Source organism: Rhinolophus hipposideros (assembly GCF_964194185.1).
Source record: "Rhinolophus hipposideros genome assembly, chromosome: 11".
NCBI lineage: Eukaryota > Metazoa > Chordata > Mammalia > Chiroptera > Rhinolophidae > Rhinolophus > Rhinolophus hipposideros.
Genome location: NC_138057.1, coordinates 1,493,326 through 1,520,282, shown reverse-complemented (window position 1 = coordinate 1,520,282; position 26,957 = coordinate 1,493,326). Strand labels below are relative to the sequence as shown.

General features: G+C 40.7%; 1 protein-coding gene across 1 annotated transcript in view; it reads left to right on the top strand.

The window, feature by feature from the left end:
- LOC308504800 (contactin-associated protein-like 3) overlaps positions 1–26,957 on the top strand; it is a 194,714-nt gene that overhangs the window by 113,008 nt on the left and 54,749 nt on the right. Inside the window, 3 exon segments of the mRNA XM_081066133.1 lie at positions 14,766–14,937; positions 20,775–20,881; positions 24,158–24,277. Of these exon segments, the coding sequence (XP_080922259.1) occupies positions 14,766–14,937; positions 20,775–20,881; positions 24,158–24,277 (399 nt within the window).

The following is a 26,957-nucleotide window of genomic DNA, read 5'->3' as shown; positions in this document are numbered from 1 at the left end:
TTTTCAGTTGTAATCAATGGGAATGTTGAGTAGACAAAGATGATAACTGGGGCTTAAAGTGCAAGTCTATTAAGGTGGCCTTGTTGGAACATGCATAAAATACAAGATTGGTTTTAAAGTCGGGAATTGTTTTCAATTAGGCTGCACACTGCAGTCACCTGGGCTCGTCCCCACAGATCCTGATTTAACTGGTCCTGAGGCCTACGCAATAAGTGTCTTAATGCCCTGCAGGTGATTTTGTGCAGGAACATTCAGGGTGACGTTCTGTTTCCTTCCTGTACTACTTTGCTACAGGGAATGGCCCTAATCCCAAGTGATCCTTATAACCTTTCATCAGAGTGAATCTGCCAATTTTGTTGCTGCACCTGTGTGTTCTTCTTTCATCTGTTGGCTCTTTTTCTGCTTGGAGCCTGGCTCCTGTGAGTGTGCTCCATGAGCCAGCAGCTCCAGCACCAGCTGGAAGCTTGGGAGAAATGCAAATACAGCCTCCCCGACTTCCTGGACTAGAATCTGCATCTCACCAAGGTCCCAGATGGTCTGTTGCACTTTAAAGTTTAAGAAACATTCTATTCCCGCTGTTTGTACAGAAGAGCAATATTAGTTACAACAGAGGGAGAGATTGATTTAATGGCTGGTAACAGCTCACACATTGCTTCTTGATGCATTTGACCAAGGCCACCAGGCCATCTCCGCTGGACTACAGTACAGGCAGTGTTTACATGCTCAGTGGGCCTTTATCCTGTCTCCCCAGTACCCACTCAGCCCAGGAGGGGAGCTCCTGACGGAATGAGCCTCCATCCCTGGGGCATTCGAGGGAGAAAACCTGTGCTACAGGAATTGGCAGACTTATTTCTAATCTCGGCTCAAGTTCTCCTTGATATAATTCCTCTTATGCACTTTATAGCTGTTTTTTTCTAAAATAAGTTTGGAATCCTGATGGAGACAGCTCAATGGCCCAATAAAAAAGTGTAAAATCCTTCCTCAGAATTGACGACAAGTACACAAACCATGAATCAAGGTGTCTGACCTTTCAAGTCGTCTCAAGCAACCATCACTGAGAGGTGGAGCCCGGCAGGCAACACATATTACCAGATCGGATTGCTCACTATCCTTGCTCCCTAAATATGGTGCATTTCTGACCCAGATAGTTTTTAAAACTTTTACACTTATGATGGATTTTACAGTGCTACAGAGGAACAAATTCCTTCAAAACTAAATAAATAATTTATCCAAGAGCCATAATTTAAAAGGTAAACGATTTTGAAGCACTAAAAGGGATAGAAAGAAAAACGCTTGCTATATTATTTAATGATACAAAATAAACTACTTTTTAATCTGTATTAAGCAGTAAAAAAATGCTTTTCAAGTCACAGAATCATCTTTCATATCTGAACAGTCTACATGTTTAGAATGTACAATGCATAGCCACAGAAGAGAAAGTACTTCCCATAAATATTTACATGCTGACGTGGTGTGAATCCATTGTTACTCTGAAACAGATCATAGGCATATATTTTAAAAATCCTGCTACTGTTGCTTAAAAGCACTTATATGGGCTAATGAATGCAAAAATTCCAAAAATCCAAAAATTCAACAGGACTAAACCTGTGAAGTTCTCCTTGTTTCTCTAGGCTCTCAGTTAAGTATTACTCTGACTTTTAAAAAAATCTATCTATGTAGGTAACTTTAAAAATATGTATATTGTTTTGTGTTGCCTCACTTTTGACTTCATAACGTGGGTAATACTGATGCATTCTTTGTGACTTGCTTTTTTTGGTTCTGCGTTAGCTTTTGCGATCCAGCCGTGTGAATGTGAATATGTATAGCTAGTTAATAAATTTTCACTGCTGAATGGTGTTTGTTGCACATTATACCATGTTTTGCTTCTCTATTCCACCATCTCATTTTGCTCTTGATGAACATTTTGATTATTCCCAGTTCTTTTTTTGCAACTATAAAAATGTTATAAATATTCTTGTACAGCTGGTAAGAGTTATCTTGTCAATAATTTTTAAACTTTCCTTATACACAAACTATCTGACTTTCCTAATATGTTTGGTCAATTTAGTGAAACAACAGTCATGTCCTATAGTTTGAGTGGCGTGTTCGAATTATTAAGTTGAATGAATGCCCGAGAGCACACAGCAGTCACATTGGCTGTGCACCTAGATCCAGCCTCGGGCTCCACTGTCATCTGTGGAAGGACCCCAGAGGTCTGGAGCAATGCACTGAAAAGGCAGAATAGGCCTTTCTGATGTGTTTTCATCACATTTTGATGTGCAGGAAAACTGTTTTGTTAATGTAGTTTCCAATGAGAAACAGTGTCCCTACAATCAGTGGAATTACAAAGTTGAAACACCTCATGAGAGAGCAGAGTGACTTTTTTTCATAACAGCTTTCCTGTTTTGCTGTTGTAATCATGTTTTGGCACCAACTGGTAAAAATAGTGTGAGCAATTGTAATCACAGCACTTCATTTCCAACTAAAGTATAAATTTAGAGTGACTTCTATATGCACAGCTGTAAATACCCAGTTGATTTCTACAGAACAATTTCAGCTACTGATTCAAACTAACTTAATCAAGTGTACATCTTACACCAACATAACAGCAACTTTTTTTCCCTGGGAAAAGAAAGTATAGCATTTAAAAAACTCAAGTAATGCCTTCACAAGGCTAAAACAAACAAACAAAACCAAACACTTTGATTTACTGAGGTTAAAGAAAAAGGTGGATATTATTTTTACTCAAGAAAAACCAGAAGAGGCAGGTCTAGGACCAGGGGACATGGAATTCTGGTCCTCAATAGGTTTCTTACATGCACAAGTTTCATGCCAGGTCAGGACTCCCTTGCTCACAGTCCCCCTATTTCTGTGGGCCACTGGACTTTCCAGCTTTGCTCTGGGTAAAATGGGGCAGGACAGCTGCAGGTTAAGTAAAACCTCCATCCCGAAAACTTCAGTGTCAGGGTTATTTTATCCAATCCCAAGGGCAGTCTGTGTCAGTGTCTCTGTTGGTTGAATTATCTTCTTAATTAATGTCTGTCAGTACCAGAATATGTATGATGTTAACAAGGAAATTCTCTTTATCCAATCCATGCTCTGTAGCAATATTGAGACTAATAAAGTAAGTATTCCTGGGTCCTCTAGTTAAAAGTCAATTAATGATATTTGATTCTTCAATGAAATCAATACCCCATGTTCTGAGACACTCCTCCCCTTCACTGTTTCTCCTGCTAGAGGTTTAATTGCAAGTTCCCAATTATCTTATCATTATACAGTCAATAAATTTTGTTGCAAAGCCTTACCATAAAAACTGACTAGTATGCCTTGCTATTACAGGTAAAGTGACCATATAATATTATCCAAACCAGGACACTTAAGTGAATAGAGGAGATGTCAATAATTATGACGGGGCAGCAGGCCTAAACCAAGACTCTGTGACCACATGGAGTCTGTATTCTGTTTTGGACTGGCAGTCTCAGAGTGTGGCTTTCTTACTGTGAGAGGGTCTGCCTACAAAATAGCAGCATTTTTATATGTCCTACAACTCTGTGATTTAGGTATCTCTTTCTCTCTCCTCTCTCTCTCTCTCTCTGTCTCTCCCTCTCTCTCTCCTCCTTGTCTCAGTCTTCCAATAGCAGTTTCACTAATGTGTATTGTGTGCAGACTTTTGGTGCCTGCTATTAAGGACAGTGGAAAGCCAAGCCTTAATTAATTCCCTTTTATGAAATCTTGTGCTATTCAGTAGTATCTTTGCACCGTACAATTGGAGAATATTAAATTATGTTTAGAATCCCCCAAGGGTTCTCGTGTGAAGCATTAGCAGGCCAGGGAACCTATGATCACTTTGTAATAAAGTCTCACCTGATGACCCATTTTGGTACAGTGACACAAAGTGACAATTTTCCTGTAATCCTCAGAGGTACGTAAAGTGCCCAGTTCTTCAATAGTAATGGATATGTTTCATTAACTTAACAGTAAGCATTCACTGTCCACATATGTTCTCTATCCCAAATCAGGTCATCGATAAGTGACCCTCTGCCATTGTACCGTAGGGCCTTGGGGCCATCTTCTCAATGAATGAATGAGCATCTCCTGACCTGAGCTTGTTCAGGACCATGGTACCCCTTGCTTCTTGATGTCTCTCTCATGACTAGAGAAGTCAAGCACTTAGTGGTTTGACCTTTTCTTATTTAAAGATCCAGTTTCAGGAAATTCTCCTTGTGACTACTGGATTTAGTTTTGTTTTGTTCCTACAGTAACAGAAATAGTAAGATACTACAGTATATTTTGGATGGTTTTGAGGTTTGTGATCTCGAGAAAAGCAAGATAAGCAGAAAAAGAATAAGTGATTCCACAAAACTATTTATTGGCTTAATGTTCTCCATTCTTTATCCTAATGTTCTTGGTTACTAAGTGCCATGAATAGATGTTACCTATAAAGATATATCAGGTTTCTTCCAAATATATTCAACCCTTCATTAGTTCTCTTACAGATTGAAATGTGAGCATTTTCACATAAGGCAAGAAAATGCTAAAGGAAAACTGTAGCGTTAAATAGTTCTTTTTTGAAACGTCAAAGACTCTTTGGGTTTAATTCATGAAGTTTCATTGGGCCCAACAATGGTTTTAACCGTTGTAGGCCTTGGCTTGTTTAGAATTCTGTTTGTCAGAAATACAAAGCATAAAAGCCTCAGGCACTGAAAGAAAAGATAAACTTTGTGTCTTTTATGAAATTATTAGATAGAAACTTAGCATCCATTAAGCAGGAATGAAAAGAAACGGGATCTTCTGTTCCTGTTCTTTGAAAGGGCACCAGTGAATGGACAACAAAAGTTCAAAGAAAGATGAATGTAAAACACATAAAAGTACAATGGTCAAAAATTTACTTTATAAGATTATTTATTCAATTTGATTTTAAAAATAAGAACCTTATCAAATAACCTCAAACCCCAGGCTGTAATTAAGGAATTACATAGAATTCCTTAATATGTAAATGATTGGAAAACACAAAGCAAAAAGACAAGTAATTAAAACATGGAGTTTTCGGGTCTAAAATGGCAGATTAGGTAAACGCTATGCCTACTGTATCCCAGAATCACACCAAAATTACAGATAAATTATAGACCAAGCAACCTCAAGAACCACCTGAACACTAGCTGAACAGAACTCCTATAACTAAGGCTATAAAGAAGAGGCCACATCGAGACTGGTAGGAGGGGCAGAGATATGAAAGAGGCTAACCTCAAGCCTAGATAATGGTTGAACACCAGGAAGGACACCTCAATGGTAGAGGTCCCTCATGAAGAAGGAGGAGTCTCAGCTGCACACCAGGCTCCCCAGCCCAGGGGTCCTATGCTGGGAGGAGGAGTTCCCACATCTGGCAGTGAAAATCAGTGAGGACTCTGTCTGTCCATCTCAGTGAGACAGAAGGTGGCTGGAAATCCAGATGACCTCTTAAAGGACTGGCACACAGACTCACTTCCAAACACTCACCTGGTGAAGAGGTGGCAACTTGAGAGGCATCAGAGACATATGGGGAAAGATTGAGTTGTGTGGCTTCCAGATGAGGGCTGGAGGGACAATAGCTATTATCCCTGTGTGGAGCCTGCCTCATGTGTAGACTACAGGAGGGCACCATCTTTTCTGTGATGAACCCTGCCCCAAAAGGTCAAATCCGAGACCAAAGTGGTATAGTAAAATCCATGCATGTGCACCACCTTGGTGATGCCCTTGGTCTCAGCCCCACCCAGCTAGTACTGTATCGCCCAAGGCACTTTGGGCTACTGAGCAGCCAGCCCCACCCTAAAAGCTGTGGAAACCTCTTACAGCAACACAGTGCCAGGGAAACTTTTGGTGGTGGGCAGTGAGCCACAACCTGCACTGTATGTGGCCTCTCTTGGGTGGCTCTCAGGGACCTGCAGGCCTAAGGCAAGTGGGGGCTGGCCATAGTGTCCACAGAGCACTTTTGTGAAGTGGTCATTAGCCTGGCACCCGTTCAAGAACCAAAACTGCATTAACTTTATAAAAACCACCACCCACACCCTGTAGCTCCCTGGAACTCTGCCCCACCCACCTAGAACTGCATAGACAGGGGTACTCTGAACTCCAGGTGAACCAGCCCTGCCCACCTAAGGAAGCTGTTTCAAAAGCTGAGCCTTACAGGCAGCGGGCAGGTGGCAATAAGCCTAGGGAACCCTAGGCCTTTTGCTAAGCTGCCTCAGGCCCAATGCAGGTGGCAGCTGACATTAGCAAGGTCACCCACACACACCTCCAGGTCCAGCTCAGGCAGCCGCCAACCACATATAGCTGTGTAGCTCCTCACAGTCACAGGCAAGGCTGAAACTGGCCTACATGGGAGCCCCTCCCAAGAGACACCAGAAACAACACACCCGGAAGCCAACTTTAGACCACACCAGAGCACTACCTGGTTAGCCCCACAAGCAGCACACCCAAAGGGGAGGTTTCAACAGGCACAAGATCCCAGAGGGGTGAATCCCCCTCTGAGATGTGAGGCCCCATACAACTCATATATTGTCAGTATAGCAAATCTGCAGAACCAGTCAGCCTGGGAGTCATTCCATCCACTGATGAGCCAAAAGCAATCAAGGCTCGACTACAACCAAACACACACAACACACTCAAGGGACACTCCTGGAACACATGCACAAGGAGATCAGGGAGACTGCACCATTGGACCACACAGGGCGCATACTACATAAGGCCACCCAGCAAAGACTGAGAGACATGGGAGATCTATCTAATACATAAAAGCAAACACAGAGAGGCAGCCAGAATGAGGAAACAAAGAAATATGTCTCAAGTCAAAGAACAGGAGAAATGTCCAGAAATAGAACTAAATGAAATGGACTCAACCAATCTGCCAGAGACAGGGTTTAAAACATTGGTTAATAATGCTTAAGGAACTTAGTGAGAATTTCAACAAAGAGACAGTAAGCACAAAGAAGGACATAGAAGCCACAAAAAAGAACCAGTCAGAAATAAAGAGTACAATAACTAAAATAAAGAATACACTAGAAAGAAGCAGCAGCAGATTAGATGAAGCAGAGGATCGAGTCAGTGACTTAGAAGACAAGGTAGCAGAAAACACCCACTCAAAACAACAAAAATAAAAAAGAATTTTTTTAAAAAATGAAGACACTTTGAGGGACCTGTGGGACAACATTAAGTGTCACAACATTCACGGCATAGGAGTACCAGAAGGAGAAGAGAGGGCGCAAGAGATCAAAAACTTATTTGAAGAAATAATGACTGAAAACTTACCTAACCTAGCAAAATAAATAGATACAATCCCAGAAAGTGCAGTTACAAACAAGATCAACCCAAACAGGCCCACACCAAGATACATCATAATTAAAATGGCAAAGGTTAAAGACAAAGAGAGAATCCTAAAAGCATCAAGGAAAAGACAACTAGTTACTTACAAGGGAGCTCCCATAAGACTATCAGCTGATTTCTCAACGAAAACTTTGCAGACCAGAAGAGAGTGGCAGGAAATACTCAAAGTGATGAAAAACAAAGGTCTACAACCAAGACTACTCTACCCAGCAAGACTATCATTTAAAATTGAAGGAGAGATAAAGAGCTTCCCTGACAAGAGAAAGCTAAAGGAATTCATTACCCATTACCACCAAGCCACTGTTACAAGAAATGTTAAAAAGGATTTCTTTAAGCATAAGAAAGGAGAAAACAAACAAAGATAAAAATATGAATAATAAAATATCCATATAGCAATAAGTATCTACCTATCAACAATCACTTTAAATGTAAATGGATTAAATGCTCCAATCAAAAGACATAGGGTAGCTGAATGGATAAGAAAGCAAGACCCATGCATATGCTGTCTACAAGAGACCCACCTCAGAATGAAATACCCACATAGACTGAAAGTAAAAAGATGGAAAAACATATTTCATGCAAATGGAAATGAGAAAAAATCTGGGATAGCAATACTTATATGGGACAAAATAGATATTAAAATGAAGACAATAATAAAAGACAAAAGGGGATATTGCATAATAATAAAGGGATCAATCCAAGACTTCATCACACTAGTAAACATTTGTGCACCCAACATAAGAACACCTAAATATATAAAACAAATATTGACTGACATAAAGGTAGAGGTCAACAGTAACGCAATCATAGTGGAGGACTTTAACACCCCACTGACAACAATGGACAGATCCTGCAGACAGAGTACAACACAGAGACAGTGGCGTTAAATGACACACTAGACCAGATGGATTTAATTAATATTTTTAAATGAGCATTTCACCCCAAAGCAGCAGAATTCTTTTCAAGTGCACATGGAACATTTTCCAAGGTAGACCACATGTTAGGCCACAAAACAAGTCTCAGTAAATTTAAGAAGATTGAAATAATATCAAGTGTCTTCTCTGACCACAGTGGTATGAAACTAGAAATCATTACTCACACACACACACACACACACACAAAAGAACCCTGAAAAACACACAAACATATGGAGACTAAACATGCTAATAAATAATGAATGAGATCCAGGATGTAACCTAAAGATCCCTTGAGGCAAATGAAAATGAAAATACAACAACCCAAAATCTATGGGAAACAGAGAAAGTAGTCCTAAGAGGGAAATTCATAGCAATGCATGAATTTGCATTCATGCCTAAAGAAACAAGAAAAATCTCAAATAAACAGTCCAACTTTACACCTAAGAGAACTGGAAAAAGAGCAGCAAGCAAAGCCAAAGCAAGTACAAGGAAGGAAATAATAAAGATCAGAGTGGAAATACTTGTAAATGAAGTAGAGACAAAAACAAACAAACAAAAATATATAAAACATCAATGAAACCAAGAGCTGGTTCTTTGAAAAGATAAACAAAATGTCAAAACTTTCACCAGACTTATCAAGAAAAAAGACTTAGGATCCAAATATATAAAATCAAAAATGAAAGAAGAGATGTGACAATGGTCACCACAGAAATACAAAAAAATTTCAGAAAATGCTATGAGTAACTACATGCCAGCAAATTGAACAATCTGGAAGAAATGGAAAAATTCCTAAAAGTGTATAATCTTCCAATGTGAATCAAGAAGAAGCACAAAGTCTGAACAAACAGATTACTGCCAACAAAATCAAATGAGTAATGAACAAGCTCCCAACAAACATAAGTCCTGGACCAGATGGCTTCACAGGTGATTTTTACCAAACATTCAAAAAGTAATTAACACCTATCCTTCTCAAACTATTACAAAAAATCCAACAGTGGGAAGCCTCCCAGCTCATTTTAGGAGGCCACCATTACCCTGATTCCCAAACCAGACAAAAACATTACAAAAAAAGAAAGTTATAGGCTGATATTCCTGATGAACATAGATGCAGAAATCCTCAACAAAATATTAGCAAACCGAATTCAGCAGTACAATAGAAAGATCATACACCATGATCAAGTGGGATTCATTCCTGGTGTGCATGGTTGGTTGAATATCTGCAAATCAGTTTCCATGGTGTGATGGTTAGCACTCTGGACTCTGAATATCTGCAAATCAATTAACATGATACACCATGTAAACAAAATGAAAAATAAATATCATATGGTCATATCAGTGGATGCAGAAAAGGCATTTGACAAAGTCCAGCATCAATTTATGATTAAAAACTCTCAGCAAAGTGGGAATAGAGGGAATATATCTCAACATAATAAAAGCCATACATGACAAACCCACAGCTAACATCATACTCAATGGGAAAAAGCTAAAACCAGTCCTCTTAAGATCAGGAACAAGACAAGGTTGCCCATTGTCACCACTTTTATTCAACATAGTGCTGGAAGTCCTAGCCACAGCAGTCAGAAAAGAAAAAGGAATAAAAGGCATCCAAATGGGAAAGGGAGAAGTAAAACTGTCATTATTTGCCAATGACTTGATACTATAAAGAGAGGACCCCAAAGATTCCACCAAAAAACTGTTAAAACTGATAAATGAATTTAGTAATTTAGCAGGATATAAAATTAATATTCAGAAATTGGTTGAATTTTTACACATCAATAATGAATTATCAGAAAGAAAAAAATAAGAAAACAATCCCATTTACAATTGCATCCAAAAAAACCAAAAAATTTTAACCAAATAAATTTAATCAAGGAAGTAAAAGACCTGTACTCAGAAAATTATAAGACATTGAAGAGAGAAATGAAAGAAGATACAAATAAATGGAAACATACACCATGCTCTTGGATAGGAAGAATTAATATAGTAGTTAAAATGTCCCTATACTCAAAGCAATATATAGATTCAAAGTAATCCCTATGAAAATATCAATGGCATTTTTCACAGAATTAGAACAATATTAAAAATTTGTATGGAACCATAAAAGACCCTGACTAGCCACAGCAATCCTGAAAAAGAAGAACAAAGCTGGAGGTATCACACTACCTGATATCAAATTATTCTACAAAGACATAGTAATCAAAACAGCATGGTATTGGCATAAAAAACAGACACATAAATCAATGGAACAGGATAGAGAGCCGAGAGATAAATCCATGCCTATATGGTCATTCAATCTATGACAAAGGAAGCAAGAATTTGCATTGGGGTACAGACAGTCTATTCAATAAATGGTACTGGAAAAACTGGACAGAGATTAGCAAAAAAAAATGAATGTGGACCATCTTCTTACATCATATAGAAGAATACATTCAAAATGGATTAAAGATTTAAATGTTAAGACCCCAAACAACAAAACTCCTATAAGAAATATAGGAAGTAAACTCTTATACATTAACCTTGATAATATTTTTACTGATGTATCTCCTCAGGCAAGGGAAACAAACAAACAAAAATAAACAAATGGGGCTACATCAAACTAAAAAGTTTTTTCACAGCAAAGGAAACCATCAACAAAACACAAAGACATCCTACTGAATGGGAGAAAATATTTGCCAATGCCACATCTGATATGGGGTTAATATCCAAACTTTATAAAAAAAAAAAAAAAAAAAAAAAAAAAAAAAAAAACCTTTGTATAACCTCAACACTAAAACACAAACAATCCAATTAAAAGATGGGCAGAGGACCCGAAGAGACAGTTCTCCAAAGAGGACATGCAGATGGCCAGTAGACATATGAAAAGATGCTCAACATCACAATTCATCAGAGAAATGCAAATAAAAAACGCAATGAGATACCACCTCACTCCTTGTCACCTTTAGCTCAACACAGGCAAGTGAGTGAACAAAAAGGGGTGGCGAAGGGTTAAGAAAGTAAGAAACAGAAATCAAGAAACTTGTGAAACAGGGGTCAAGGGTCTCACCCCCTCAAAGGACTGAGAGCCCTGAATGGGGCCCTGTGGCTTTTATTGATGCACACACAAGAAAGTAACATTGTTTTCTCCAAGGTCTGTGAATTTCACACATTGTACTAAGAAACTGATTTGAACTAATTACCTTTGCCTGAAAGGAGCTGAACCATCAATTTCAGGATGTACCTCTCCAAGAGACAAAACCTTTATGCTTAAACTTACTGAAATGGATAGATGGAGAACTGATGTTATTACACCATTGACTCTCTTCCCAAGCAGATTGTGGGAAGGAATGCAGCCACAGAGGCAGAAGCTCTTCTTTACCAGGGGAACATGGGGGTCTATCCCACCTCTGTCAACTCCGTGGTTTCTCCTGCTGGTCCCCACTCCACTGTGCCTGGCTTGAGTTTCCCCCCACCTCCCGTGGGGAATCTTACTCGTCATTGGCTGACCAGCCATCCTCTGGGGCCAAACAGGGAGACGTAAGGTGTAAGCACAAAGGTGAAGCAAAGTCCCTGCAAGGATTAGTCTCACAGACTCTCCTTTCTTTAGAGGTAGGTAGGAGGGGGCAGACAGGTAGGCTGCTGCGTGACAACAACTCCTGTCAGAATAGCCATCATCAATAAATCAACAAACAACAAGTACTGGTGAGGATGTGGAGAAAAGGGAACCCTTGTGCACTGTTGGTGGGATTGCAAATTGGTGCAGCCACTGTGGAAAACATTATGGGGGATCCTCAAAAAATAAAAACTAGAACTACCTTATGACCCAGCAATTCTACTCCTGGATATTTATCCAAAGAAATCCAAAACACTAATTCAAAAAAAATACATGTACCCCTATGTTTACTGCAGCACTATTCACAATAGCCAAGACATGGAAACAACTGAAATGCCCATCAATAGACAATTGGATAAAGAAACTGTGGTATATTTATATGGTGGAGTATTACTCTGCCATAAAAAGAAAGAAATCTCACCATTTGCTACAACATGGGTGGATCTAGAGTATATTATGCTAAGTGAAATAAGTCAGACTGAGAAAAACAGGTACTGTATGATCTCGTTTATATGTGAAATCTAATGAACAGAATAAATGAACAAACACACTAGAAATAGACTCATAGATACAGAGAACAAACTGATGGTTGCTAGATGGGAGGGATTGCTGGGGGATGGGTGAGAAAGGTGAAGGGATTAAGATGTACAAATTGATAGTCACAAGGATATGAAATACAGTAAAGGGAATATAGTCAATAGTGTAAAAACTATGAATGGTCAGATGGGTCAGATGGGTACTAGAGTTATCATGGGGAGCACTTTATAAATTGTATAAATGTCTAACCAGTGTGTTGTACACTTGAAACTAATATAAAATAATACTGAATATCAATTGTAAATAAATATAAATATATATGTATATGTATATTTACATCTATAGTCACCTGTACATAGTCACAGGATGTAAAGGATAACATATAATCAGTGGTACTGTAACAGCTGTGCACAGTGTCAGGGGGTAGTAGACTGAGTGGGGTATCACTTTGTGAGGGGTGTAAATGTCTAATCATTATGTTGTTTTGTACACCTGAAGCTAATAATGGTGATGATGATGATGATAATAATAATAAAGACATTGCATCTAGCAAGTTAAAAGACAACAGTTCTGCAAAGGATATATATTAAACATAATTTCATAAGGTAAATAAATAAAATAGTTAAATTTCACATGATGCATAAAATTTACTTCAGAATTTTTGGAATGAAAAATTATTTTAAAATTCTGTGCTGATTTCATGTTTGCATATGAAAATAAAATACTCAATTAAATAAATGCTTTGTGATTTTATCCTGTGTTGCTGTGGGTTGGGTTGCCCCAGAAGCTGCCTTTGTATGGGCATTTGCATGTGGCAGATTCCTGGGGTTAATTCTTGGGAGAAACCCCTGGAAAGTTGAGTGAGCAGCTGGGACAAGAGGCACTGCAGTGCAGTTGCAGCAGAAGCCTCAGAAGACTCTCCAGGAGCCTCTGGATCAGCGCTGCCCTTCAGGGACGTCCAGTTGAGAACATGGGTGTGGACCACTGTATCGCACCCCTTCATTGCATACTTGGACACTGGCTGTCCATGGCAGGGGAGTCAGCTCCCCTCAGCTGGGGCAGTTCCTGGGGAAGGCCTCTGCTTCAGTCCTGAAAAAGGGGGAGGACCTATGGGAATTTGGATCTAAATAAGTGTCCACTCTTTCCTCCAATCATTGCCTTTAAACAAAAGTGTTTCCAATGTCTGCATCCTCTTTCCTCTTTCTTTAACGTTCAGCTCTCCTTGTTTACACTGCTAATCTTGCAGAACTCAAATCTAAAGTGATTCCTTTAGAGGGTACTTCAGGAGAGTATGGAAGAGCACTCAAGATCCTGCTGACCCCACATTTGGAGGAGGTGGCTCTGGATTTGATCTTGCTTTGATTTTGATTTCAAAGCCATATCCTTGCTCATAATTGTCAGAAGAGCATTATCTTCTTGGGAAGCCCAAGGGGAGAAAATAAAACCACTATATAGGAATTGCATCTTGTAATTTACAGCAAACCAGGTAATGACTGCAGCAGACCTCATAAAATGTGACTTTTATTATTGAAAATAATCAAAGCCCATTCATTCCTTTTTAATGGAACGTTCTATCATGTTAATTTTTCTCCATTGTTTGCAATGCCATATCACTGTGAGATACTTGTTAATTTTTTTGTGTTAATGGTGAAAGATATTTGAGTAAAGTGCCTAATTAAAAATATATTTGTTTTTATATTTCTAAAAAAATATATTAAAAAAGTATTAACTGTTCTTAGATTTCTTAGACCAGTTATTATGAAGTATTTTTAAATATGCCTGTGCATGCATGCATGTACGAGTGTGCGTGCGCACACACACACACACTCACACACACACATACACACACACAGTAAATCTGTAACATACATTTTAGATAAATGGAGAGCATTGGGTCCATTTTCAATTTAAAATTTTTTTCAAACATTTTAAATATAGCAGTTCCTATTATGCTTGTCATTTCTTTCTGACTCTACTGTTGTGTGCCCTTTAGTTCATCTAGTTTGGTATCATGTCAAAAGGAGTCATTTCTTATGTGTGCTTTCAAAAAAGAAATTAAGCTTTGCTTAAATTAAATGTGCAGTAACTCTATTAAGTAGGATTTTACATCTTACCTTTCTCTCATTTGTCCAGAATCCTGAGTATAGTTGTTATTTTTATGCTTTACTAATACTGAAAACTTTTGTTCTTGTCAGCTGTCCGCCACCTCATCCATGAGTAATAGTGACCTTCCCAAAGAGTTTATGAAATCTCACTCTCATGTGTTTGTAAACAAGGAGAGGCAGCCATCTTGCAGAAGCACTGTGCAACATTTTTGTCATAACTACTGATTCTCTCCTGTATGTGTCTCCATGTTCATATAGGCTGTCCCAGCAACAGCTCTGGCTTTGGATGTGGAAGTCCCCTGGGGGGATTTCAGGGTTGCCTGAGGCTCATCTCCATCGGCGACAAGGCAGTGGATCCCATCTCAGTACAGCAGGGGGTGCTGGGGAGTTTTCGTGACCTCCTGATTGACTCCTGTGGCCTCACAGACAGGTAAGGTTCTCCCCTTGTCATTTCAGCATGCCTGTTTTCAATTTTTTAATAATGGAATAAAAACAAATGAAGAAAAGTGCACTTTCTTCTCGAAACTTCTCTGTTCCTGATATCCATTCCATAGGGAAAAATTATATTTACACTGAAAACTGAAAAACCAACATCTTTAATTTTAAACAATTGTTCTTTTCAAATGGTATTTTCTTAGAAGACAAATTTTTATGAATAAGACGTTAAGCTATATAATTCTTACAGAATACTGTTAATGCTGCTATCATTATTGACAAGTATAAATACTGATGAGTATTTTAAAATTCTATCATTGCACAGAACAGATTATTCTAAAGAGATAAGGGAACATTAAGGACCAATAAATCAAAATCATGTGTGGTCAGCTGGATTCACCCCACACTCCGTTTTCTACAGGGAAAATGAAAAGTAACTCTTCCTTTGAGGAGGGTTGAGGCCTCGGGGATTTTAGTGATGGTATAAACACAGAGTGGAGAGCACCCAGTTGCTTCAGTGCTGTTCAATGAAGAAGATTTAAAAGCAAAGCTTTAAAACAACAGCCTTTTAAATTGCGAACCACTGCAAACTTTTTTCAGGTTATCTTGTCATTCAAGTTGACTTTTAAGTTATTTTGGTTAAAAGCGATAGCTTAGCCGTTACGTGTTAGAATATTTCCTGTGAGTGGTACGTCTGACTTCCCTGCAGTAGGAATGCATTACATTATGTTGACTAAAGGAGCACACTCCAGACATCCTTGCACATCGACCCAAAGTTCACAGTCTGCAGAGTACTTTGTGGAGTAAATCTATTCTGAATATAGCAGTAATTAGAATTCTGTGTCATGTCCAATAAACTGCAGGTTACAAATGCAGTGCATGATGTATTTAAAAAACATAAATACCCAGTATGTGGAATATGGACTCATAAGAAAGAACTTGATTTCTTTAGTCAGATGTTCATGTTCAGACATTCAGATTCTGTTCATTTGCAGGGCGAAAAAGATGTAAGCAATTTAGACAAAAACTCTCGATCCTAATTTTCAGATTATGAACATTTGGTTTACGATATCTTCTGTAAGTTATAACTGCAGACAGCTCTGGAATCCTGCATCGTCGTATCAGGAGAGGATTTAGAGGTGTTAGCTTGCTGGTGGGGTACAGCCCCCAACCCATGGGAATAATCTTCAGGGTTGAAAGGGTTGGGGAGTCACAGCCCACTGATAGTGGCTGCATTATCAATTCAGTGACGTGAAGCTCTCAGAAAGTTATTTTAGTGCCTGGAGAATTTCCTCACAACATTATGTCTTACCCAAGGAATCCCTTTTTGTGCATAAAGACTTTTAGCCCCTGCCAACACAATGAATGTATGTATGATATATGTATGCGTGTGTGCATATATATTACCCAAACAGAAAGATTTTCCTTATGACATCTAAAAGGGACTTTCAAACATATGTACCAATCTGTGGAGGCCTCTAGGATGTTAAGTTATCTTCTTTAAAACTGAGGTTTATGGCAACTCTGTAAGTGGGTATGAAAATATTTGTCAGCATCTCCTCTACTCTTAATACTAAAATTGTTCATTTTCCTTAGCCCTTTCAATCATGCTTACCACATGCTTATCCAGTGCACCATAAAACAGACTCACTTAAAGAGCGACAAAGCCAACACCACGCCTGGGCTGTCTTCAGACGCTCTGCCCTGTTCCCAGCCGCCACCCAGCCCATTGCCCTGCCTGCCCAGAGCAAGTCCAAAGGTACTCAGGTGAAGCCAAGACTTATTATTCAAATGCAGGTGGTTTTATAACATCTATCCTTTGGGCACAGGAATTAGTAACTCATGATACACAGCAGCACTCCTAGCCCAAAGGACACTGTATGAAAAGATGTTTGAACTCCGGGGCGGGAGAGGGAACAGAGGATGCCTTCCTGAGCCACACAAGGCCTCACAAGGCCTCACCCTCGCGGTGCTGTCTTCCTGTGGCTCCTGACAACACTTCACACAGCCTGCGGCCTGGTCCTTGGGCAAGGCTTTGGGGACAAGGTCGCGACAAGAAGGGATCGTGTCTTACACCAGTAGCATTTTGGACCTTAGGATCTCATGTCACATAATTCAGGTTACATTGTCCTTTTCAGGTTTCTTTTCAGCTCCCGTGAATGCCTGCTGTACACCCCAAGGCATGGACTGTGCCGAAGGGGCCACTTTTTCCACTTCAGGGCCTTCAGTCCAGCATTGTACGCTGTATAATTGTCTTTTTGTAGAAAATAGCATTAAAAGAAAATTGATTACCACAAACCTAAAGTTTTAGTGTATTTTTAAAAATCTTATCCCAAAACATTTTTAGGTAAGTATTCTTTATTATCACGGTCATGTTCAGTCATTAAACAGTATGGAATCTATTCAAGTGTGATTTTAGAGCGTTCCAATGTGTTAAAAGGAAAACAAGAAGCTGGTAAAAGAGATGAGCCCTGCCCCGCTGAGGCCGCCCCTTCAGCTGCAGGAGGGTCTGCCGAACACAGTTTGAAACACCCCTGCGGCCAATGCTCTGTGGCTTTGCTATAGACCAGGGATCCACAACCTAAGTGCCACAGCCACTGCTGCTTTGGTAAACAACATTTTTTGGGACAGGGTATGGCCACTTCCTTCGTCTGAGGAATATCTGCGTGGAATAGTTGCAACAGAAACTGTAGGATCCTTGAGGCCTAAAATATTTCTTATTCTGCCCTTTATAGAAAGACTTTGTCGATTCTTGCTACAGACTAGTAAAAAAACTAAGGTGGAAGTTGTGGGGGGCTGCGGGACATGCGATGGGGTGCCTACTTTGTATTGGGACAAAGCGGGACTATCAGGCAGAAGAGATGTCTAAACTGGGGCAAAGGGTGGGTGATTAGTCAAGTGACGCAGAGCTGGGATGGCCAGTGAAGGGAACAGCCTTGTGCCCAAGCCCAAAGTGGAGTCATGTATGTGACCCATTCAGCGATGGCTGGTATTGACATTGTGAAACTGAGAAGGAACTGAACGTGGCAAGAGATGGCGCTGCCTAGTTGGGCAGGGTCTGCACTGTACAGGCCTTGTGGCCAACGAGAAATCTGGAAGTTGATGTAAGTTCCCTGGAAGACCACTGAAGGGCTTGAGGCGAGGGAGCCACTTGTGTATTTAACAGGACTCTGACCACAAGTGAAAGATAATTTGAGTGTGGGCAGCCAAAAGAGAGGGAAGGTATGTGTGAGTGGAGGCCAGGGCCCACATAAGAGGCGTCTTGCTCATGGGAGAAGTGATGATGGCCTGAACGAGGGAATCGGAAAGCATGGATGATTTATATTTGGTGAACAGAATCACGAGTTGATTTGCTGTATGGCTACAGGATGATAGAGAGGGAGGAGCCAGGCTAACCCTCAGGAGGTGGTAGGGCAGCTGGATGAAGGCTGGTATCACTCAGTGGAATAGTGATGGAGGAGAAACACAAGCTTTGGAGGGACAGAGAGGCAAGAGGCTCAGTTACTAAATCCTAAGATATCTTGAGGATCATAGAAGCAAAGAATCTTAAAGTTCAAAAGAAACTTAAACATGACTGTATTGCAGCTTCCATCTCAAAGCAGGGATCTCTCTTTTCCCTCATCATCAAGAAGAGGATCCTGCTTCTATTCAATCTTTTGAGAACAAGACCCTTGTCCATTCACCAGATGGTCTGTTGGCATCACCTGTCACAACCGGCTTTCCACCCATTAATCTGAGATTCTCCCTGTTGCTCTGAGTGAGTGTGCCCGCCTCTACCACTCACAGCCCTCAAGGACTCAGTGACTCGCCTAAGGAGGTTCCCCCCCCAGGCTCAAGCCTCTGTTCTCTTAGCAGTTTTTCAAAGTTCAAAGGGGTTCAGCCCCATCCAAGCTGAATGTATGTATGATATATGTATGTGACCACATCTGGTCACCATCTTCCTGAAATCCTGAAGAAACCTGGCCCATGTAGGGTGTGTGGGAGCCAGGGCTGTCCTTCCTACAGAAACTCTTGCAGACTGAGCCCGCCTGTCTGGGTGTAAGTGGAGACACCATGGCTCACCTTCAATCCCAGGTCTCCAGCAGTGGAACTCTTCAGGTCAGATGAGACACACACAGGCGTGTATGCACACTCCACAGGCAGGCACGCTGACCTTTAGTATTCTTACTAGCATCTGCTACCTCTGTCTAGTCCTTCTTGTGCACACTCGGTCTCGCCTGGATAGCAGGAGGCTTGGGGTACAAAAGCTGACCTCAGGCACGATGGAATTCAGGAAATGCAGCTACTGAAGAAAGAGTTAAAGGGCCAAGGAAGTGGGGACAACAATCACCAGGGAGGGGCTCAGGGGCCCGGGTTGGCCTGTCCCATAATCCCTGGGGTACAGACAGCCTTCTGTTACCCCAAGAAGCCCACCTTCTCATTCTTGATACAGAATCTGGCTTCTGCCACTTTAATGCTGTAAGGCCTAGCAGGAAGTATTGATGTGTGTCCTTTTGAATGAAATTGGGGTTATTCCTAAATAGCATGAGTGGTTGCTGCTATAGAGTTTCTCATTCCTTTGACTCCTTGAAAAGAAAGGGCATTGAGCTCAAGAGGTAACTAATAAGTTCCATGACTCCTGCAGATGTGTCAGGCTTATGTGTGACAATATTTTGAGCTTTAACTGTCTGATGAGAGAGGCAGTGTGACCTCGCCAGGACCCAGACACTCCAAGTTAATGTAGATCTTCCTTGTTATTGACAAAGCTGTGATGACTTCCCCAACCTTCCTCCCTAGTCTCCATTTTCAGAATCCTGCTTAAGAGCCATGTCTGACCACCACAGAGGGTCGGCATGGTGAGTTTTGAGGTGGAGGAAAGGGCTTCTCCCTCAGCAGATCCTCAAGGTGGAGCCAGATGGACCAGACTCAGGCCCCAGGGCCTCCATTTTCCCGCCTTCCTAGCTGGTTCTCTGCAAGAGATCTAATCCCCCCGCCAATGCCACCCCTACTGGGGCTACACCTCCCCTTTACAGCTCCTTCGCTGACTGTGGGCCCAAGGCGGGGAAGGGGTTCTTGTGCCAGGCCTCTGAGGGTCACCACCACTTCTTGCTTATGACTCATGTGGACCATAATCCTGGCTGCCCCCACCTTGCTGGTTCTACAAATGGACCAACAGTCGCAGAGAACTCACAGGTGCTTTGTGTCATAAAGTGAGCAGAGGGCCACTTCTTAGGGGGACCGAGGGGGAGAGGGAGGACTGCTGAGAGCAGAGCTCCTGCCCGAGATTTTGGTCTGCATTTAACTCCCTAACACTGGCTTTCATACAACGTTGTGAAAGGGCTCATAGATTAGATCTAGAAGGTTCAGCATAACTTTCAGAACAACTGAAATAGAGTAGAACTAATTCAAGTTTTAAACTATTAATGGAGTCATTTTGGAACTAAATGTAAGCTTTCCGTTTATCTCTGTTACACTTTATCCTGTTCATTTCTTCAGCTGATATTATTTTTGGTGCAAGGGCATGGGAGCAGGTAGGGCCATTGCAAGCAGTTTATAGCCCAGTCATGTATGTAAGTAATCTTGCCTTGTGAAAAAGCAAACACGTTTTCTGATATAACGTGCAGAAAATGTATCTGTCACAAGCACATGACACTTGGTAGCATCTAATGGATTTATTAGTCTATCGTTGGTAGGACATTAGGAAACTTTGATGATAGACCCAACAATTTTTGTTCATGTTTTCTGTTCAGGTCACTGCCATTATCCGTCTTTCACTGTAACAGATTGGTGTTGAGATGCATATTTTATCATGACCGAATGTGGGAAACCGCAGTTGTGTCTGTCTTCCTTTAGGTGTTTGCCCAGCTTCTGTGAGCACAAGGGTGAATGTTCCCAGTCCTGGGACTCCTTCTCCTGTAACTGCGCACACACTGGTTATGCGGGTGCGACCTGCCATTCCCGTAAGCTCACACCTCACGTGTTCTCCTTTCTGTTTTGATTTCCTTGTACCTCTATTTTCCTTTTCATTATTTTCTGTATAAGTCTCTGTGTCTTTGCAACTGTGGGCTAGAAAGTGACAACAAAACGAATACATATTTTAGAGACGAGTTTTGTCCAGTTTATTTTTAATCAATTTTATTTCCTAATGATGTTAAAGCAACTAACAGAAATACCTATCAAATAGAACAGAAAGAAAAAGAGAGAAAAGAAACAAAAATGTGGCCAAGAAAAATAAGTATAAGAAAATAAAACATAGTCAAAAATATCTAGAATGCACAATATTATATCTTGCTCTGTTCCTTGAGTTGGACCCAATTTTAGTTCTCAAGTCTTGTCTGCCAAGGTAAAGAGAATGAGTTTCCAATTCTCAATATTTATAAAATTAAATGAGGAGAGTCTCAGAAGAAGTGCAGGATGGGAGCTGGCATGGCAGGGTTTCTTGATTTTGATGGGAAGCAAGTAAATGATCAGGTAGCATGCAATCTTGATGTTCTCTGACGATGATGGTGATACTGATGACGGTTAACATGCTGGGAACTTATCATGTGCCTGCAGTATTTTAATTCTCTGCATGTTTCAACTCCCGTCATCTTTGAAACAGCCGTTGAAGGTAAGTGTTGTTATTATCTATATTTTACACTTGAGGAAAGACAAAGACTAAGTCGTTTGCTCAAGGTCACACAGCTCCCAGCCAGGGCTCTTGATCACCTCCCAATTGCATCTCTTCTATCTTGAACACCAGTCTCTTTTCTGAAGAATTGTTCTGTCCATTTTAAACCTTAAAAAAACTTTTTGACCACTGATTCATTAACTATTAGAAGCTTATGACAGAACCCCTGAAATCCTCACAGCTTTCTAATGATTGGCTTTTGTTTATGTTTTGTTTTAGTTTTTTCTTATTTGTGTATTACGTGACATTTCTGAACCCTACTATCGTAGCACCTCTCCTCCCTTTCGGTCTATAGGACAGAGCATGGCATGAAGATTCACCGATCCCACCACATTCAACCCCTCCCATTGGGGGAATACTTTGCACTCTTAAGAAGTCTTCCCTGTGAATTAGTTAATTGTTTCTGCATCAAGTGTGGGAGAAAGGCAGAGCATGGACTGTCATGTATCCCACCTTAGGGGACCCGAACCCCAGAGCAGCAGTCTGTGATGCTGGGATGAGAACCCTGGGCTCCAGCCTGGGGGTTCCACAGAGGAGCCAGAAGCCTTTTGGCTGGCACGGGAGGTGGCTCACCCCCAAACACCCCATAAGTCAACCAGAGTAATTCCACCTGCCTCTCCATTACTATTACCATGCCAGGTAAGAATTTGCCAAGGCAAATCTTCATTTGAAAGGAGCTGGACATCTGGGAAACCTGAGGCTAAGTGACCAGGCCAGTGTCCCTGTTAGGCTTGGGGTCAGTCTCTTACAGCACCCCCCCCCCGCCCCCCGCCCTGCATCGCTCCTAGCAAGGTGTCTTATGCAAAGCAGATGCCTACTGAATATTAATGATTAAGGAATGCTCGCTAAAGTGTTAATCAGTAACTGTGATCTAAACATCGTTCCAAACAGCTGATTTAAAATTAATAGGTATTACTGGTATATAAAGATTCTTTTCACTTGTGGCCCTAATCATTCGATTAGGTTTAATAATTGAATTGACTTTGCTGTGATTCTCTAACTGGCATGCTAAATGACGGTGAGATGTTGTCAAATCAGCAGTAAGTGACTAGCCATTATTTTTGGGCCTGAGTGCATTTTTGGTCTAAGTACACAATCGATACATGTGAACATTTGCATTTAGGGCAGGTTTCCTCCTAATCGTTCCTCCTCTACCTCATTCTCTGGGCGATCCCAGCCCCAACCCAAATATGAGTCCTGCGATCAATTTCTGTGTGTCCCTCTGGACACGCTTCTAAGCAGTTATGAGAGTTATGAGCATGTTTATATATCTACAGAGGTGTAAATATGGGTGGCCAACATACAAGCATGGTGGGAAAGTAATACATACTGCCTGTGTGTCCCTCAGAATAGGTGGCAATAGCTGTGCTGTTGATTTGGAGCCATCTAACTCGACACAGCTGACACTTGGCCGTATTTAATAAAAGCATGCTTTCTCTTGTAACGTCCTGGGACATACCAACATTCCTTTAATCTTATTGTGTAACAAGAGAAAAAAACTATCCTTCCACCCCGTCCGCAGGTTTTTCTTAACTCTAATATTTGAAATAGTTAGGCAAAGTTTCAAAATGTAGATAATCTAGTGAGTGTAGAATGGCGTCAATTCTCTCCCTCTGTGCCCATCTGTGCCCCTCTGGGATCGCTCTGGTTTGTGGGTCTTGCCTGACCACTCCCTGAGTCTGTCTCTGTGAATGCCAGGTCCCGTCATGAGGGCTGGCTTAAAGACCCACTCCAGCACTGCCAGAACCAGTCTGCTCGTCTGCCCCAGAAGCCTCAAGTAGCTGCTTTTCAGGTTAGCAGAGGATTTCTCCTGCTAAGGAAACAAATGACGCACATGAGAGATGTTACTTGGTTGGTTACTCAGGTAAATGTATTCTAAATAGTAACTAAGTCCAGCTCTGCAGATGTTAGTCACTTGCCTGGTACATAGCAAAACATTTATTGTATATATAAAAAATTCAATCAAAAATCAGCATAAATTGAAATTACAACGACACGTTTCATGTATATTTCTTCAAATTTTAATTTTCTTAAATAATCATTTGCATTTCAGGAAATGTTTTTAAAACAAACTAAAAATTGAATGAAGAATAGTTGCTCATTTGTAAAATTTATCTTGAAAAAAGTGCACTTCACACGTAAATTGTTTTAAGTAAACAAAGGGTATAATTACCGAGTAATTTTAAAAAATCAACATGAGTATTAGATAATAACAGATTATTTAGGGGGTTAAGCCAGTGTACTTCAAATGCTCAGATATTGTTGGCAGAACTAGAGCCAAGCTGGAGTACGTCCAGTTACCACAGATTTGAAAAGAATCTTGTGTTTCTAGAGCACGCAGGATTCAGATCCACACTTCCCCGCAGTGATCCCCCTTAAAAGCTTTCGCTCTGTGCTTCAGAATCTTCACGTTGCTTGACTGAAGTAGGGGGACAGCCCCCTGGAGAAAGTGTCCCTGAGACTAATGCAGAATGAGTGTCACTGGGGAAATGAAAGTACCACTTCATTGACAGCATGGAGGGAGCCATGCCATTGCAGCCCTGTCTGAGATCCTTGTCCTTTGCAGCTCTCTACGAGCAGTCATGTGAAGCCCACAAGCACCGAGGGGACTCTTCAGGCCTCTATTATATCGACTCAGATGGAAGTGGCCCTTTGGGAGCAGCTCTTGTTTATTGCAACATGACAGGTATGCTAATGAGCTTTGTTAGGAGAGGGAAACTCATGTAAATGCCTACTGTTTGCACAAACAAGAGGGGGTGTAGAATTTGCCTAGCAGCAGCTTTATGGCATCATAATGTGATTGCACAGAACTATTAAACATAATGTTTTAAATGTTAAAAGATGGTAATTAAAAGTTATATCATTATTTCCTGGAAATGTTCTTTTTGTGCAAAATTAACAATAGATCTTTGCTTATCAACCTGAAACAGAAAAGGATGAACTTTCTTTTTCAGTTCATGTCAATAAGTGCTAAAGACAGGAGAATATTCACTTTTTAAATTTATGAAAACATCCATTTGTATTCTTTTGAATCTTTAATCACATGAATTTATGTAGGAGATAATAACTTTTTAAACTGTGTACACTTCATGCAGTAATATGTCCATATGCAACTATGTATAAGTAATATTTTATTTTCCCTAGAAACCCAATTGTATGTGGTAGATAAGTACATATATGTCATAAACAAGTCCTTTAATTCTTTGACACTTTTAAATTTTACATCTGGGCCTACAAGTATAGGATTGCAAAAAGATCAAAATCTCCAGTGTAGTGAAGGACAGCTGCCCTAATAGAATTGATACAAATTATTGCGCCGTGTGTGTGTGTGTGTGTGTGTGTGTGTGTGTGTGTGTGTGCGCGCGCCCACAATCTCTCTATGCTCACAGGACATTTCACAAACAGAAGGGGGACAACTCTTCTTTCTATACTTTCTGTGTTTGTCTAAAGGTCTGTAGACATAACAGGGACATCAACAACCACATAGTTTGACTGAAAATTCTGAGACAATGTTCAGGAAAAAAATCAAGTATGGATGGTTCTAAGGTAACTATAACTTAGTTATAAATGTGATTTATCTGTTATTATGGATACATGTCACCCTAATAGAGTTGCAGTTTCCACAAGGAGGGTATTATTTAAAGGTAAATTCACGACGCTGGTTTGTGAGTAGCTTAAAATCCTCATGCAGTTTTTGTGCTTACTCCCACTTCATACATGAAACAAAATCTGAGCATTGTGTGAGTGGGTTTATAATTTGATATGAATTGGGTCCAGTGTATCTTCCAGCCTGAATACAGTCCCCGAAGCTGGCACAGAAAATGCAAGAGCCCTCAGGGCTCCCAGTGGATGCGGTATGGATTGTCTGGGGCTTTTTGGCCAACTCTTTACTATAAATACTCAGCGAAATATTGTAGTGTGATGATAGCAATCAATACTTTGACTTACCTTTACTGAAAAATGAGTGATTAGTAAAATACATGAGAAAACGGCCAAGGGGACCTTCCCAGATTTTGGGCTCCAGTGGTTATAACAGGACTTCAAGTTACTCAATTTCTGCTTTGTATTGCTTTCATTATCATGGATCAAGTGCATGCCAAGAACAAAGAAAGCTAAATAAAGACACTGGCATCCCAGTAATACCTTCCCTTTGATCAGTGCTTAATTACCACAGAAGTCTAGGACGTATTGAAGATTTTCTTATATTTTGTCTTGGATTAATCCTATGAGCAGGGTTCCATATACACTGAAAAATTCCAACATCTACAGAAAAGTGAAAGTGATCCCAACTGGCACTTTCCAGGATGACTAAGGTTGGAGTGACTGAAGCTGTTTGGTTGATGATTGTTGACAGGTGGGTAAGGCAGAGATGAAGTTACATTTTCTGCCCAGAGGAGTAACTGAGATCTGATTTCCTGATTGTCTGCAGTTTATAGTTGTAATAAAAGAAAACTATTTTAATCATCACAGGTGAACATGTGGTCCGGGCTCTGCCATGAGGTTGGTTGTGCATATTTATAAAGCCACTTTAGAATGGAAAACTGGTTCAAAGGCAACTCGTTTTAATACGAATTTGATACAATGACTGATGTGTTTTGGTTCCCTGTAATTGCTGTTACCTTTACAGAGTGATACTTGGCCCCCCCGACCAAAGGAAAGATGAGTTATTGTCAAAATGCAAAAAGAAAGCACAAACAGATGTTCAGCTTTTGATTACAGTTAACTTAGGATAATACCTGATGACACATAAGCAAGTTTATAATATATAAGCCTCTGCCCTAGATGCCCAGAGCCTCTAAATATGGAGGGAAAGGTGAAATCTGATCAATCCCTGGTCAGTTTATAGCTGATGATGGCATTGAAAACTGTCTGCTGAGGAAGTGAATCGTTTCCTTCCCCAGGGTGACCTGAAGAAATGTCCAAGTAAAGGCAAAAAATGAAAAGATGCAAAAAAGCTTCTTAATACCATTGGACACGAGTGCAGTCAGCACCCAGGCAAGGCTGTAAGCACAGAGGGGACGCAGGATATATCCTTCCCCTGGTGGGGTGGCAACCAGACCCTCCACAGCACCTAATCAATATGTGGCACAATGGAAGGATTGGGCGCTGTGAAGCCAATAAAGCAGAGAATGGGGTCACAGACTGTGGTAGGGTGGCTTCCAATTTCAAATAGAGGCGTCAGGAAAGAACTCGGGTTGAAAGTTATATGTGAGCCAACTACATGACATACGCAGCCCTAAGAAAGCTGAGAAAGAGTCTCCAGACAGAGGGAGGAAGCAAGTGCAGAAGGCCTGTGGCCACGGGAGCCTGGAGTGCTGGATAGACTGGGATGGAGGCACCGGAAGGTGACTTCTCCAGTCACGGAG